The sequence below is a fragment of the Vicia villosa genome, unplaced genomic scaffold, assembly GCF_029867415.1.
Source record: "Vicia villosa cultivar HV-30 ecotype Madison, WI unplaced genomic scaffold, Vvil1.0 ctg.001463F_1_1, whole genome shotgun sequence".
Taxonomy (NCBI): Eukaryota; Viridiplantae; Streptophyta; class Magnoliopsida; order Fabales; family Fabaceae; genus Vicia; species Vicia villosa.
In genome coordinates this window covers 370023-385384 of record NW_026705625.1, presented here as the reverse complement: position 1 = coordinate 385384, position 15362 = coordinate 370023, and the positions used below count along the sequence as shown (strand labels likewise).

The following is a 15362-nucleotide window of genomic DNA, read 5'->3' as shown; positions in this document are numbered from 1 at the left end:
ATCAACTTCAATATCAATGTGGTTTACAGAGAAATTCACCATGGTGCAGTTCAAAGTTGCTAGCGACAAGAGCGCCACCCTTCCAACTCTACCTTCTTTTTTTTTTTTTGGAAATAGCATAACACAAATCCTCAAGTTTATCTGAATTAACTAAAGTGTCGTACAATAAATTAACATTCGGTTGATATGTCACTGATTTCATCTTGGAGCACCAAGACATTGAGGCTCCATGGAATTGAAATAAGTAGTCAAAAGTGCTTCTTCTATCCTTTATATCTCCACACCAATCAGAGTTGGAATAGTCGATCAATTCAGCTTGTTTGTCATATGTTTGTGCAGGAAATAGCAGGCCAAGACTTGAGTGTTCCTTTACATATCTCATAATATTTTTAGCTGCCATCACATGAGATTAGATTTTCTAGGTTCATTCATGAAGTTATTTATAAATTCTAATGCATAGCAGATATCATGTATTCTATTGCGTAAGTACCATAATGAGCCTACTATTTGCTTGTTTGCTTTTACATCTATCCGTTCTTCATCACTGTAGTCCTCAATTTTGAGGTTAGCTTCAACTGGAGCAGATCATAAGGAGTTTTGTTTAAGATATGTAAGATATAAATTCTACTTTTCAACATAACACAACATATTTAATAATTCTGCACAAAAGTATTTCGCAATATCCGTTTCATTGAGCATGGTTTTTGCAATTTCTGATACAAATGATTATTTATTGCCTTCTAGTATAGATGAACATTTTCTTACCTTTTGAGGACAGATGATCATTCTTTTCCTGAATATAAATGATCACTTATTTTCTTGTGTATAATTGATCATTTCTTTTGCATTTGATAATGTCTTTATTTCATATAGATAATTGTAAATATGCTACACATGAAAATAAATTATATTAGAGTGTCAATTGTTCTTAATTATATTTATATTGTTATCAACAAAATCTTTCAAATAAAGGTAGTTGTTCTCTAATTATAGAATGATTGATGACTTCTAAGTAAGTGTATTGATAGTGTCGAAATAATTATAAAAAGATCGTTTTCACTAGGATTGTAATTTAACAAAAAAATTACGTGCGGAATGAAGTAATTAAAGATGGGATTTTTCGTTACTAAAGGTGTTTAAAACGAAAAATTAAAAAGATAAAATTTAAAATGCGAAAGTCGATTAGGTCTTTACTATTGATTCTCTTTACTTTTACCGGTTGATGAAGTGTGTATTTATTGAGTTTCAATTAAAGTATTATCTCATAGCAAATTAACATAACCACTACACTCAATTCTTTGGTGTGTAGCTCACTAATTCATACAATAATTCTCTAATTCAAGTCAATTCAAGGTTAAATTAGGCGTTCTAAGCGTGTTTTATTCATAAACAACAACTTCTAATTACATGTCCTTAGTTAATTATAAAGTTGAATAAATTTTCTATATCACATAAATAGACTATAACGGCCAGAAACCCCTAATTATTTAGATCGATTCGTACGCCTGTAAACGACAAAAAACATTAAATACAAGAACAATTTAAATAAAATAATAACATTAAAATTACTCATCAAACATATGATCCAACAGAGTAAAAAATAAGTTTCATCTCAAAAAGACCTAATCTAGAGAAACTTAGCTACTCATTGATAAATTAACAAATACCATGAGTGGAGAAGTATTCATCATCAAAATCTATGGAAGAATTGTTCTCCAATGTACTATAAAATCACCTCTTGAATATCCCTAGCTGTCACTTTCTATCTCTGATTCATAACCCTAAAAAAATAGCCAAACAGCCTTTTAAATAGCAAAAAGCGTGACACCCAAAAAGCGTCTCATCGCGCCGCGTCAAGTCAATATTGCGCCACAATGCAAGCCTCGTCAGGCCGCAATGGAATGCACCGCGTGCGCGAGAAATCTAGAAGAAAATTATGTGTCTTTCTTGTCTTGGCTTTTTGCTCAATTCTCACACTTTTACATGACTTTTGATCATTATTCCTCCAAATTCATCCGAATTTCCTCAAAAAATTCACGTAATAACGACTACCATCAATTACATATAGGAAATTATTAGTATATATGCTTTGTTTTGAGAATGACTTTAAATAAATAATGAATGTTGAATGTTGATTAAATATTTGATTGTATTCTTTGATATATAAAAACGTATTTATATACATGTTTTGTTTTGATAAATTCGTTCTGGTTATCTAGAATTGGCTGCTCACAAATCCATGTAAGTTATTGAAAAACATGTTTCTTTTAGACCATTAGTTATTGTGATTATTTTTATTGAAAACCATACAGTTGTTTTTATTTTGCTAGAGGACAAACAAAATGGAAAGTTGGAGAGATTTGATAAGTGTACAGACTTATTTTTCACCATCCAATTCACAACTTGATAAGTGATTTTATTTTTGATGTAATGATTATGATAGAACTCAGAAAAAAAGAATGAATAAAACAGTGTAAAGGAATGTGAAATGTAGTTTTTGTATTAATGGAAGGAAAGGAAATAGTGATAGTGTATAACCAGAGCAGAGCTCCTCCAGATAATACAATCTCCTAGTACAATAATAACAATAATCGTGCGTGCCTCTAACCAACACTCCCCTCCTCCCTATATCTCTCACTACTAACAAACTCCCTAAGAATCAGGGATTTCCTTTGCCACGTCACTAACAGAATTATTCCCCACTTTCTTACCTCTGCGCACGTATACTCTCCAAACAGCAGGATTGGGCCTTTCATTAGTAACAGGCCCAATAGTAGTGGTTCTATCATTACGTTCCCCAGAAACAACAGCCTTGTCCTCAAGGCTGAGAGAAGGGAACTGACTTTTTAAAACCGACTCATCCTCCCAAGTGGTGTCTTCTACTGCTCTTCCCTTCCAACGCACCAACCATTGTCGCACCCGCTGTCCATTTTTCGTAATTGACCTTGAAGCCAACAGTTCTTCAGGTTCTTCCAAGTCTTCTGGCTCTATCTCGAGCCCTTCCGGTAGTTGAGTTTCAGCAGCATACTCCCCAATAGCCTTCTTAAGTTGAGATATATGAAACACTGCATGTACTCGGCTTCCTTCAGGCAATTTCAACTTATATGATACTGCTCCTATTTTCTTCTGGATAGGAAAAGGTCCAAAGTATCGAGGGGCAAGTTTCTGATTAATCCTTCGAGAGACTGTTTGTTGCCTATGGGGTCGGAGCTTCAAGAATACCCATTCACCCACCTCAAATGAATAAGCTTTTCTTTTCTTGTCCGCGTACCTCTTCATCTGCTCTTGAGCCCGAATCAAATGATACTTCAATTGACGCAAAGCCTCATCCCGATCAACCAGCTCAGCTGCCACTGCCTCCACCTTAGTTTCTCCCTGTAGAAATCTCACCACAGTAGGTGGTTTTTTCCCATACACCGTTTCAAATGGCGTAGTACCCGTAGACACATGAAATGTGGTATTATACCACAATTCAGCCCATGGAATCCAATGTGACCACTCCTTCGGTTGTTCTGATGCAAAACAACGAAGATATGCTTCTAGGCACCGATTTACAACCTCCGTTTGTCCATCCGTCTCCGGATGATAGGAAGAACTCATACTCAACATAGTCCCCTGCAAACGGAATAACTCTTTCCAAAATAAGCTGACAAATAAGGGGTCACGATCACTAACAATAGATTGTGGAACACCATGGAGACGCACCACCTCCTTGGTAAAAATCTCAGCTACCTTTCTTGCTGTATACGAATGCTTTAAGGGAATAAAATGTCCATACTTAGATAATCTATCCACCACTACAAAAATAGCTTCATACCCCTTTGATTTTGGAAGACCAGTTATAAAATCCATTGAGATGTCCTCCCAAACTCTCTCCGGAATTGGCAGTGGCTGCAACAAACCCATGGGTGAAGACGCAGAATACTTTTGACGCTGGCACACGTCACAACTCTGTACAAATGTTTGAACTGACTTCCTCATTCCTACCCAGTAGAGGTTACCAGCTAATCTCCGATATGTACGCAAAAAACCCGAATGACCCCCGGTACTGGACGAATGAAACTCCTTCAACAATAAAGGTATACATTCAGATTCGGCAGATAGCACCAGCCTATCATGATAGAACAACCTCCCTTTGATCAATTGGAAACCCGATTGGGAGGTAGGTTTCAATTGCAAATCAGCCATTACTTTCTTTAAATAAGGATCATTCCTTACTTCATGTTGGATTTGTTGTTCCTGCATACATATTGGGAATGACATTATTCCCTTTAGTTCCACTTCTTCGTGCATTCTTGAAAGAGCATCAGCAGCTTTATTTTCTGGCCCGGGTTTGTACACTACCTCAAAATGATAGCCTAATAGTTTGGCTATCCAATTCTGTTGATCAGCTGTAGTAATACGTTGTTGTAGCAAGTGTCGTAAACTTTTTTGATCAGAATACACCACAAATTTCCTTCCCAACAAATAAGGACGCCAATGTTGAACAGCCAACACTAATGCCATCAACTCCTTCTCATACGCCGACTTACTCAAATTATTCTTAGATAAGGCTTTGCTGAAATAGGCTATGGGTTTCTTTTTTTGCATCAGTACCGCGCCTATTCCTCTCCCGGACGCATCACACTCAATCTCGAAGGGTTGTGCAAAATCCGGGAGGGTTAAAACTGGAGCTTGGATCATAACCCTTTTTAGATTCTCAAATGCCTTCAACTCTTCTAGTCCCCGATGAAACCCTTCTTTCTTGGTTAGCTCTGTTAACGGTTTAGCTATTTTACCATAACCAACAATGAATTTCCGATAATACCCCGTCAGCCCCAAAAAACCTCTCACCCCTTTGACATTATGAGGAACTGGCCACTCCAAAATGCTATTAATTTTTGCTGGGTCCACTGCCACCCCCTGTTCAGATATTACATGCCCAAAATATTCAACCTTCCTACTAGCAAAATTACACTTCTTTTGGTTAACTACAAAACAGTGGTGTTGCAAAACCTCTAATACTTGGGACAAGTGTGCTAAATGTTCCTTCCACCCCTTACTATATACTAGAATGTCGTCAAAGAAAACTAAAACAAACTTGCGAAGATATGGCTTGAAAATCTGATTCATGGTGGATTGGAAGGTCGCAGGGGCGTTTGTCAATCTAAATGGCATTACTAAAAACTCATAGTGTCCTTCATGCGTCCGAAAAGCCGTTTTTTGCACGTCTTCTTCCTTCACTCTGATTTGATGATAACCGGATTTCAAGTCAAGTTTAGAGAAATACTCGGTTCCATGCAACTCATCTAGCAATTCATCCACCACCGGTATAGGGTAGCGATCAGGAACTGTGACTTTATTCAACTCCCTATAATCAATACACATCCTCCATGAACCATCTTTCTTTTTTACTAGAATGACAGGGCTTGAAAATGCACTTGAACTGTTTCGAATGATACCTTGGCTCAACATACTTCGAACTTGTTTTTCGATCTCCTCTTTGTGGTGATGAGGGTAACGATACGGTCTTACGCTTACTGGTCCTGTATCCTTTTGTAACTCAATGGCATGATTAATTTCTCGTTTAGGTGGTAGCCCTATATTTTCTTCGAAAACTCCCTTAAATTTGCTCAACAATTCATTAAGCTCCTGCTTTTGTACATCGGTCAGTTCTTGTACTTCATCTGTTGGTACCACTTCTTCTTCTAACAAACTGTGCAAGGAGTCCATTGTTGCATGAGATATGTTGTTGGTTGACACATCTTTGGCAGTGAAGAATTGACCATGTAATTCCACCCTTTTTCCTTCCCATAAAAAACTAATGGTCATTTCCTCCCAGTCAAAGGTTACTTTTCCAAACCTTTGCAACCAAGCTACCCCCAAAATCATATCTAGGTCACCCAATTCAAGGACATAAGCATCAACACTGGTGGTAAAGTCATTCAAACACACCTCCAATTTTCTACATCTTCCTCTTGTCGATACTCTGTGACCGTCACCCAACTTCACTCCCATCAATCTTCCTTGCTCAACATTTAACCCTAATGCAGTGGCCACATGAGGTGAGACAAAATTGTGACTCGCACCGCTGTCAATTAGAATCACAATTGAGACCCCCTTCAAGCTTCCTTGGAGACGCAGAGTGGTGGGAGGGGTATTGTTCGACTTAATGTCTGTTTCGGTAATACCAAAGAGCCCCATAGAGTTGCAATCTAGCACCTCTTCCTCGTCTTCCTTAACTTCGATGGCTATCACCTCACCTTCCTCATTAATCATTTCATCATCTCCCAAAATCACCAACCTGAGTTGTTTCTCAGCACATTGATGAAGAGGATGATACTTTTCTCCACATCGGAAACACAACCCTTGTGCTCTTCGCTCCATCAACTCAGAATACGGCAAGTGCTTGAGGCCACGGTTGCGTTCTCCTCCATATCTCCTTCCTTCGTCACCCCTTGATTTGGCTGTGCTGGTGTTTGCATTCGCATTCCCACTCGGGTTAGATGGTGAAGAACCCGTTTTACTTTGCACCGATCCAGTGGAATAATTAGTAGACCCATTTCCCACTCGGGTCGAACCTGGGTTATGTTGAGACCCAGAACCTGTTTTCCAACTAAGCCCATATCCTCCTGACCCACTCCCCTTCCAATTACGGGACCCACCAGCACCTCTTGGCAACAACGACCCACGCATCTCCATCTCCACATCACGAGCGATCTTCATCGCCTGAACTCGTGAACGTGGATTCAATGTTCGAACCCTCAAACGAATATCCGTTTTGAGTCCTCCCATGAAATACCCCAGGTACAGTTCCTCCGGTAACCTCCCTACCTACGACGAAACATACTCAAAGGTGGTGATGTATTCGTCAACCGTTCCAGTCTGTTGTAAATCCTTCATTTCCTCAAAAGGGTTATCGCTCTGTCTTCCCCCATATCTCTCGATTAAGGCTTGTTTTAGCTTCAACCACGTCAAATCGTCCTCCGTCTCCCTCAACAAATTGAACCAGTGGATTGTTGCTCCTTCCATGCTTAGCTTTGCCAATCTGACCTTCACCTCCTCCGATGTACCCTGAACTTCAAAATACGTCTCAGCACGCGTGACCCAACCCACAGGATCATCACCATCAAACGATGGTAACTCCACCTTCTTCACCGCTGTTAGGTGCCAAATATTGTTAATATTTAGTTTAATTAGTGGCACCTTTGAACCGATTTTATCGAGTATGCTTTTAATTCTTTGAAGTTTTAGATAATTATTTATAATTTACAATTTTTAGCTTTCATTTTATGTTAATTTGTGTTTTTAGTCTTGATTGTGTAGGTTTTGGCCAATTTTGGGATGTTTGGAGCTTGTTTTGAGCTTGACAAGAGAGTGCCTGGCAGAAGTATGCGCGCGTCGCGCGGGCATGTGGGCGCGTCGCGCCCTGGGCAAGAGATTTTGAAGCTTCATCCAGAGATCTGCGCGCGTCACGCGCATGGGCGGTTTATATTTTATAAGTGTAATGGCGCGTAGCGCGCTGGAGGGCGCGACGCGCCCTGGACAGATTTCAGAAAAACTATATAAAGAGGTTTTCAGATATTTTGTGTTGGTTGTTTGATTTTGAGAGCTTAAGAACACTTGTCTACTGTAGCAAACATAGAGTTGAAGATTGGAAGCCTTGATCGTCGATTAATCGCCTTTGATGCTTGTTGATCTTCATCCTTTCCTTCTTGTGCAAGTTACCATTCTCATGGATAGCTAAATCCCTTTTGTATCAAGATAAGATGTAATCTTCCTAGCCTTTTGTATGTTTTTCTTGTGAATATATGTGTATGAACAAGTGATGATCAATATAGATGGTTTAGTTTGTTTATTAAAGCTTTTCTTTGGTATAAATGTTAGAGACATCAATGTTTGTATCTAGACCTAACTCATCATCTTTCAAACTATAATTTGCAGACATGGATTTAGAGTTTGATGTTTACTAAGTATCGGTTTTAAAACGTTATTTGTATTGTTTAAACGGTGGAGAAATCGTCGGTTAAACAATACGGTAAATCTAGCTATATCGTTGCGGACACGGACGATATAGGTGTCGGTACGTAATTATATTGATCGTTAGCAAGTTCATAAGCGTATATTTATAAGGAAACATACAAACTTAGGTCGATGAAATTGAATCTTGATGCATTTTCTTTAACTTAGAACTTTCATTAATTTACTCTTTGCTACTAAAATTGAATGATCTTTTGCAAACCTAAAACTAAAGTAACATTAACTCAAGACAAAATAGGCTATAGAACGGCGGTGATATCGCAATAATCCCTGTGGATACGATATAAACGAAAAGTACACCACAATACTCTTTCAACAACCGCCATCTTATACTCTGCCGCAGACTCCTCCGAGAACGTAGGCCGTTCCACCGTCCCCATAGGTCGTCGCTCCCACAGTTTCGTGAACTCACTCATCATGGTATCACGAAACTCCTGCATCATCATCTCACGAAAATCTTTCAACTCCTGACGCACAGATTTCTCCACCGCCGAGAGCCTTTCTTCTACTGTTTCCATTCGATCTGACAACTTAGGTGGCATGTACAAGACAAGAAATCACTGGTACCTCTCGAAGATCCGGCAGGTCGGACCAATGATAGAACTCAGAAAAAAAGAATGAATAAAACAGTGTAAAGGAATGTGAAATGTAGTTTTTGTATTAATGGAAGGAAAGGAAATAGTGATAGTGTATAACCAGAGCAGAGCTCCTCCAGAGAATACAATCTCCTAGTACAATAATAACAATAATCGTGCGTGCCTCTAACCAACACTCCCCTCCTCCCTATATCTCTCACTACTAACAAACTCCCTAAGAATCAGGGATTTCCTTTGCCACGTCACTAACAGAATTATTCCCCACTTTCTTACCTCTGCGCACGTATACTCTCCAAACAGCAGGATTGGGCCTTTCATTAGTAACAGGCCCAATAGTAGTGGTTCTATCAGATTATGTTTCGTTCTAGAACCAGAAATGAGAGGAGGAATGGCGGTGATGGTGGATCACAGCTTTCGGTACGGTGGAGTGGGTGGGGGTGAAAGATTAGCACTCCAACGCTCCAGTAAATGTGCGAGACAGAAGAGTGAAATAAAATTGAATTTAAAACTTGTTACCTCTCTCTCTCTCTCTCTCTCTCTATATATATATATATATATATATATATATATATATATATATATATATATATATATAAGAGTGCGAGACAGAAAAGTGAAATAAAATTGAATTTAAAACTTGTTACTTCAATTTGGTACTCTCTCTCAATTTGAAAGTTGTTACCTCTCTCTTAATTTGAAACTTGTTACCTCAATTTGGTACTCTCTCTCTCAATTTGAAACTTGTTACCTCTCTCTCTCTCTCTCTCTCTCTCTCTCTCTATATATATATATATATATATATATATATATATATATATATATATATATATATATATATATATATATATTAAAACCAATTTTTGATTAAGTATTCGTTAGATGTACTTCCAGTTGAGATCTATTGTGATCTTTGCGATGATAATCTTCGTGCGATGGAAGATTCAGGAAGGAGTGGAACCCCTTTCTGATAATTGGCCGGAGTCGATTTTGTCGGTCCATAATAGATTCTAAATGAGGGTTAGAATTAATTAGGAGTTGGTTAGGTAGTTAGTTAAATTGGTTAGCTTGTGACTCATATAAGTTACTTAAATCACAAGCAATTATAAAACCTAACTATCTCTATGCCTTTCATGTAATGCATTGTAATATTCATAAGCTGTGTGAAGATTAAGTGAAAAACAATTTTGAGCAAAACTTTCTCTCCCTTTTATGTTTTTATCATTCACTAATTCTATATTACTTGATTTGCAAGTTACAGCTTTTGCTTGGTCATTAATTTTATCACCTTTTGGAATGTTTATGTTTAAAGGATGCATAACATAAAAGAAAGCATCAATATCATCTTGTAAATTCAATCTGATGAGAGTAATACTTTTTGCCAAATTATAGACACATATTGAAGAAGCATAATGGAAGTTGGTTAGAGATGTTATCAAGTGGGAATGAATATAATGTTACAGCCAAATATATTTGGTTGTACATTAAAACTTTATTCAGAATTACTGTCAATTACATTAAAGTGAGCTCAAAATAGAACATTAAAGATCAAGACAACACATACAAATACAAGTCAAGTTCATCCACAATGTGTTCAAATCAAATAGAGATACTATATGGAACACCCTTTCCTGTTACACCTGGCTCTGAAGTTGGCTTCAAAAGCTCATAAGGCAAAATCCCAGCACCATTTCTATTCCTCAGACTCTTATCAGCATTCCTCTCATCAACTATACCTTCAAGCTCCATCAACCTTCCTTGGAACTTTTCAAAAGCAGCCTTAATCATTGGTTCCTCTTCCCACGCTGGCTCAACCGTTTGTCCAAGATACTCCTCGTCTGGCGAATGACTAGACAAAATATCCAACACGGTCATCACCGTCATAGCTTGAATTTGTGAAGGGAAACACTTCAACAATGTCACTTCTGGTTTATCATAGAAAAGCTCCAATTCTTGATCAGAAGGGTCTTCTGTGGGCATGTTGTTTCTCGCAATAGCCGGTCTATTAGGAAAATAGCCCGCGTAAGTGTACTGACCAAAGTTCACCGCTGCGTGATGTCCGGATGTTATCCAAACAATGGTCGTCACTATTTCAATAAGATCTTCATTTGTTTTCAAATTAGGCCACCAGGGTTCATCCTTTTTGTCACCATGACCAACAGTTCTAATCTCTTTCCACCATGCTTGTAATTCTTTATCTGACACAACAGTTCTTGAATCATCGTTGTAGTAGTGGTTGACATAATCAGTGACCCAAGATTTGATAGCATCCCAAAGAACAAGGCCATCATTTGCATAAGGGTAATCTTCTATGGCAAGTTTCAAGCCATGAGGGGCATTTGGATCTTTTTCTGCCAATCCTCTGTGGATTAGATCATTCGGAAGGGCTTGTAAGTCGAATTGCCAGTGTTTATCATAGGCTATTGAACTTACTAAGATGGAAAGTTGTTTAGGAGTGAAACTACTCTCTATTACTCCATCAGCATTTATCAGTGCTTCACGCGCAAGTGCGTTGATTTCCATTGTGTATCTAAAATGTGGAAGTAGTAATCTGTAGATTGGATGCATTGCACTTAGTTGCCTGTTTGTTGCAATGATGTATGGTTCTGTACAACAATGAGTTCTCAACCAGTGACTAACAAGTTGGTGGTAGCCAGCATCATGAGCAAGAACATGAGCTTTGGCAAGCCTCCAAAGCCAAACTTCAGTTGAGTGCCAAGAAGGTATGAAAACTTGCCTCCATAATGGCTTTTTACCTATAGGCGGTCGAGCTAGCTCGATCGCCAATGGCCTCACCGTGCCGTCTTCATTCAGGTAGAACAGTGTCCTTGATCCATACAATGTTGTTCCTTCAAGTTTTCTAACTTCCTCTACTAATGGCAAGAAAAAGTCGTAGTAGTCCAAGACAAACAACTTCTTCTGTTTGATAGCCTGTATCGAATCATTTAAATTTCATTAGTATTAGTAAGATAAAATAACACTTATATAATTATTACATTTTAGTAGTGTTAAACAAAAACATACTTCTTCCACAGTAGAGAATCCTCTGATTTGTTTCTCGACTATATCAGTGGTTATCGCCGATTCCGCAGGACCATAAACATTAGGATCAAGCTTGCTTTTCAATGGCCATTCCTACATGATTTTTTTTATAGCAAATTATCAATAATCATCGTTGAGTTTCGATTTTTTTAAAAAATAAATAAATAAGTAACTTGTGCTAGAAGTTTACCGTAACCAATTGGATGCAACAGGGATTAAGACCAGCTATAGTCTGTCTTCCAAATTCTTCATCTCTAAACCAAAAGAATCTGTCCTCTGCCATATTCAAATAATCACATAAATAATTTGTAAATTCTATACTCGCAATCGCATTAAACATAAGCAAAGAAGTATAAATATCTTACTGTCCATTGTAGCCGGAGTTTCAAATCGAAGAATGTCATTTCTGGCATCTCGAACAAGCTTGACCAACCTAGGCAAAGCAGTCTTGAAATCATGTTGTTGTTGAGGAGGCAAGTTAAATCCTTCATTGAAAAGATCATCTATGGCTGAGAAAACAGGGAATCCAAGATTTTTGTCAACTGCAGATGTTCTCAGAACAGGCACAAGCGCGTGGAGAGCCGACTGTAACGTATTTGCAGAAAATGTAACTTGCTTTACTTCTGAGAAGCTTTCGTCTCGCGGAACATAGACTTTGTTACTTGGTTGCTCCGACAACGGATCTTTAGCGCAACGAGGTCTTCCAGTTCTACAACGTCTCGGGTACGGATGTTCTTTGCCACCAAGAACAGGTCTCTTGAGATGGATATCCTTGTCTGGATTTCCAAGGTCATTATACACGTCGTAATCATATATACGTTCGAAAATCTTGCGTTCGCCTCGGCCATTGCCTCGTAAAGTTACCAGTTCGCCTTCTCTTAGCCTTTTCAATCCTTCCGGTGTTTCAGATGGCAAATATGACTATTCAAAAAGAGTTAGTTACGTTAGTTGTAATATTCAGTTATAATTAGTTATTAGTTAGTTAAGTTTGTTACAAGTTAGTTACGTCACTACTACGATAAATATACCTTGTTGGAGAAAAACACTCTCAATTGGGGGTTATCAAACTTGGAATGAACCCAAGAATCACAAGCAAATTTAATAGGACCAGTGAGAAAGCCATCAAGAACAATTTCCTTCATAAATGTTTCTCTTTTATGCTCATTTTCCACAAGAACAGCACCAATCTCACCAAAGTTTGCTGGTACATCAAAATCAGCTTCATACTTAATCTCTTTTGTTGATCGATGCGTCAAGTGGACGTAACCTTTGATTCTTTTCTTCTCCAAGTTTGTCTCTTTTTTATGCAAAACAATGGAACAAAATTGCAAGTAACTAATTAGTAACTCTTTTGGAAAAAATATAAACTGATTAATGACTTAATAAATTTTTAGCTTATTTTAACCGAAACTATCATGATTTTGTCTTCATACTTCATTATCATAATAAGCCAAATTATAGATTAGATGCTGAGACTAAACGGATGAATTTTTGAGAGGCCAAAGAAAAGTGTTTCGTTTACAAGATAAGGCATATTAGATTTTGTGGTACGTAAAATAATTTGTAATTCAAAGTTTCTTTGGCAAGACAAGAAACCAAACCAACAGCCAGCTTATAGAGATTTTTTAATTATAATTTATAAGTCCATATTATTAAGAAAAACTTGACTGATAAATGATAATTGTCTTTAACACATGTTTATAGTGCTTTTTAAGTAATTTATAATTTTTTTTTAAAATAAAAAACTTGTGTTTCATTTATAATCAAGATCAGTCCATTGTCCAACTCCAACAAGTTCCTATTTAGGATTCTAAATAAAAAATATTTAAAAAAGGTTAAATTTAATTAAAAATATATAACACTTAGATCTACAAAAATTGATTTTTTTTTTTTTTAATTTTAAAAGTTTTAAATCTTTAGATAAATTGGACTGACTTTATTTATTATATGTTAATTTATTCGATAATTGATTTTTATTTTTATTTTCATAATTTTAATATCTATTTTTCTGATCGACTAATCTTAGAAGATCAATTTTCCGCCTATTGGAAGAAGTCTCATTTAAAGTCAGAGATTATATGAAATAATTGATTTTTATTGAATGAAGAATATTTGCTAGTTTAAAAAAAAGGAAATGGTTGTTTCATTTAATTTTGTCTTTACTTAAACTCACATATGTTTACTATTTTATGAATTTTATTATTTGATTAATTAAATTCTAATTTTAAATTTGAATACAAATTGTTCTAATTTATATCTAAGTTTTAAATCAAATCAAATATAATCCTAAACTATTTTAAATTAATTTAATTTAAAATTAAAAGTGGAATAAACAAAAAAAATATGGAATAAACCAAATAAATATTTTTTTTATTCAAGAAACAAAACAAATATCCAGTACTAAATGGCAAAAATTCAAACATAATTTTCCATTAAATTAATATTAAGAAAAACTCACCTGGATCTAGCTCAATGCTAACAAACTCCAAGAGAATTGATTTACCCAACAAATCCTTGAAGTCATCATACCCTCTAGCACCCACTTCTCTGAAAAGTCCTCCAAGTGTTGGTTGAACAGTTACTGTAGCTTTGACTTTCACTGTTTTCTTGTCTACTGCTTCTTCACTCACAGCCACAGCTTTGATTTTATTGCACTGGTTTCTTTTAAACTTACTCTCATTCTTTTGTTTTGTCAACAATGGCCTTGAAGACCCAACCTTAAAACATGTTTGGTTACTACTACTTCCAATGCCATGAAGACATGGCTTGTGCAAGGTGAGACAGTTTGGTCTCAAGTTTGATACGTAACTTTGTTGCATAAACATGTTGGGTTTATTATGTGTTGGTGTTTCTTCCTTTACTCTTAATGTTTGTGGTTTGGAAGAGTAGAGGAAGAGGTTGGGAGGGAAAGAAGCTATGGAAATGGGATGGAAAATATGTTCTCCAATAACATATATTTATATTACGAAAATAGGCAAAATAAAATTATTTTTTTATTTATAAATATTAGATGATATAACAACATTGTTCACATGTATAATGGCATATACTGTGCATGATTTGTTGTTTTATGTAATGTGTCGAGAAATCTGAATAGGTGGTCACCCTCTTTTTAACGTTCTCTAAAATTATTGTATAGTAGTATATGATTATGTTATATAATATTTTGTTATTTCTACGTTTATATAGAAATAGAACGTAAATGGACAATAAGTTGTGCCAATATTTTTTTTAAATAACAAAAATATTTTTTAAAAATTTAATTTTATCGATGAAACACATATGAATCTTAATTAGTGACATTTTTTAACGTTATTTAATTTTTTTTATTGACGAAACACATGAGTCTCATAATTTTATTCAAAATTCATTTTAAAATGAAAATTCATATGTATTTTATTTATTAAAAAGTCATGGGTTATAGAAAGAGTTAAAAATAGGTTTTTCTAGCACTCATTGAATTGAGTTTATATGTATAACATTTTTTAAATAAAGATCATATATTGATAGAGAAAAAAGAGGGAATAGGCCAAAACTCAATTAAAAAGAGAAAAATTTAAAGAACAATCACATTAGATTTTTTTTATAAAGAACGATATATTGATAAAAGAAACCATATAAAAATGGAGAATAGGTTAAGCCCAAGACAACTAAGAAAATTTAAAAAAAGATATTCCTTTCTGATATCGGTAGGAATATGAAATCAAA

At 36.1% G+C, this 15362-nt stretch overlaps 1 protein-coding gene across 1 annotated transcript; it reads right to left on the bottom strand.

Annotated features, from left to right (window-relative positions):
• Positions 1-10052: 10052 nt before the first annotated feature.
• LOC131635303 (linoleate 13S-lipoxygenase 2-1, chloroplastic-like) lies at positions 10053-14589 on the bottom strand. Its single transcript, XM_058905916.1, has 6 exons — positions 14113-14589; positions 12683-12951; positions 12020-12575; positions 11845-11930; positions 11637-11747; positions 10053-11543 (listed from the first exon to the last, which is right to left on the bottom strand). The coding sequence occupies exons 1-6, from the start codon at positions 14477-14479 to the stop codon at positions 10212-10214; spliced, it is 2721 nt and encodes a 906-aa protein (XP_058761899.1). The 5' UTR covers positions 14480-14589; the 3' UTR covers positions 10053-10211.
• Between the last annotated feature and the right edge of the window lie 773 nt (positions 14590-15362).

Coding starts and splice junctions, on each gene's coding strand:
- LOC131635303 (XM_058905916.1), bottom strand. CDS start 14,479: ATGTTTATGCAACAAAGTTACGTATCAAACTTGAGACCAAACTGTCTC. Junction 12,952..14,112: donor TAGCATTGAGCTAGATCCAG/GTGAGTTTTTCT, acceptor TGCATAAAAAAG/AGACAAACTTGGAGAAGAAA. Junction 11,544..11,636: donor GATTCTCTACTGTGGAAGAA/GTATGTTTTTGT, acceptor GATTCGATACAG/GCTATCAAACAGAAGAAGTT.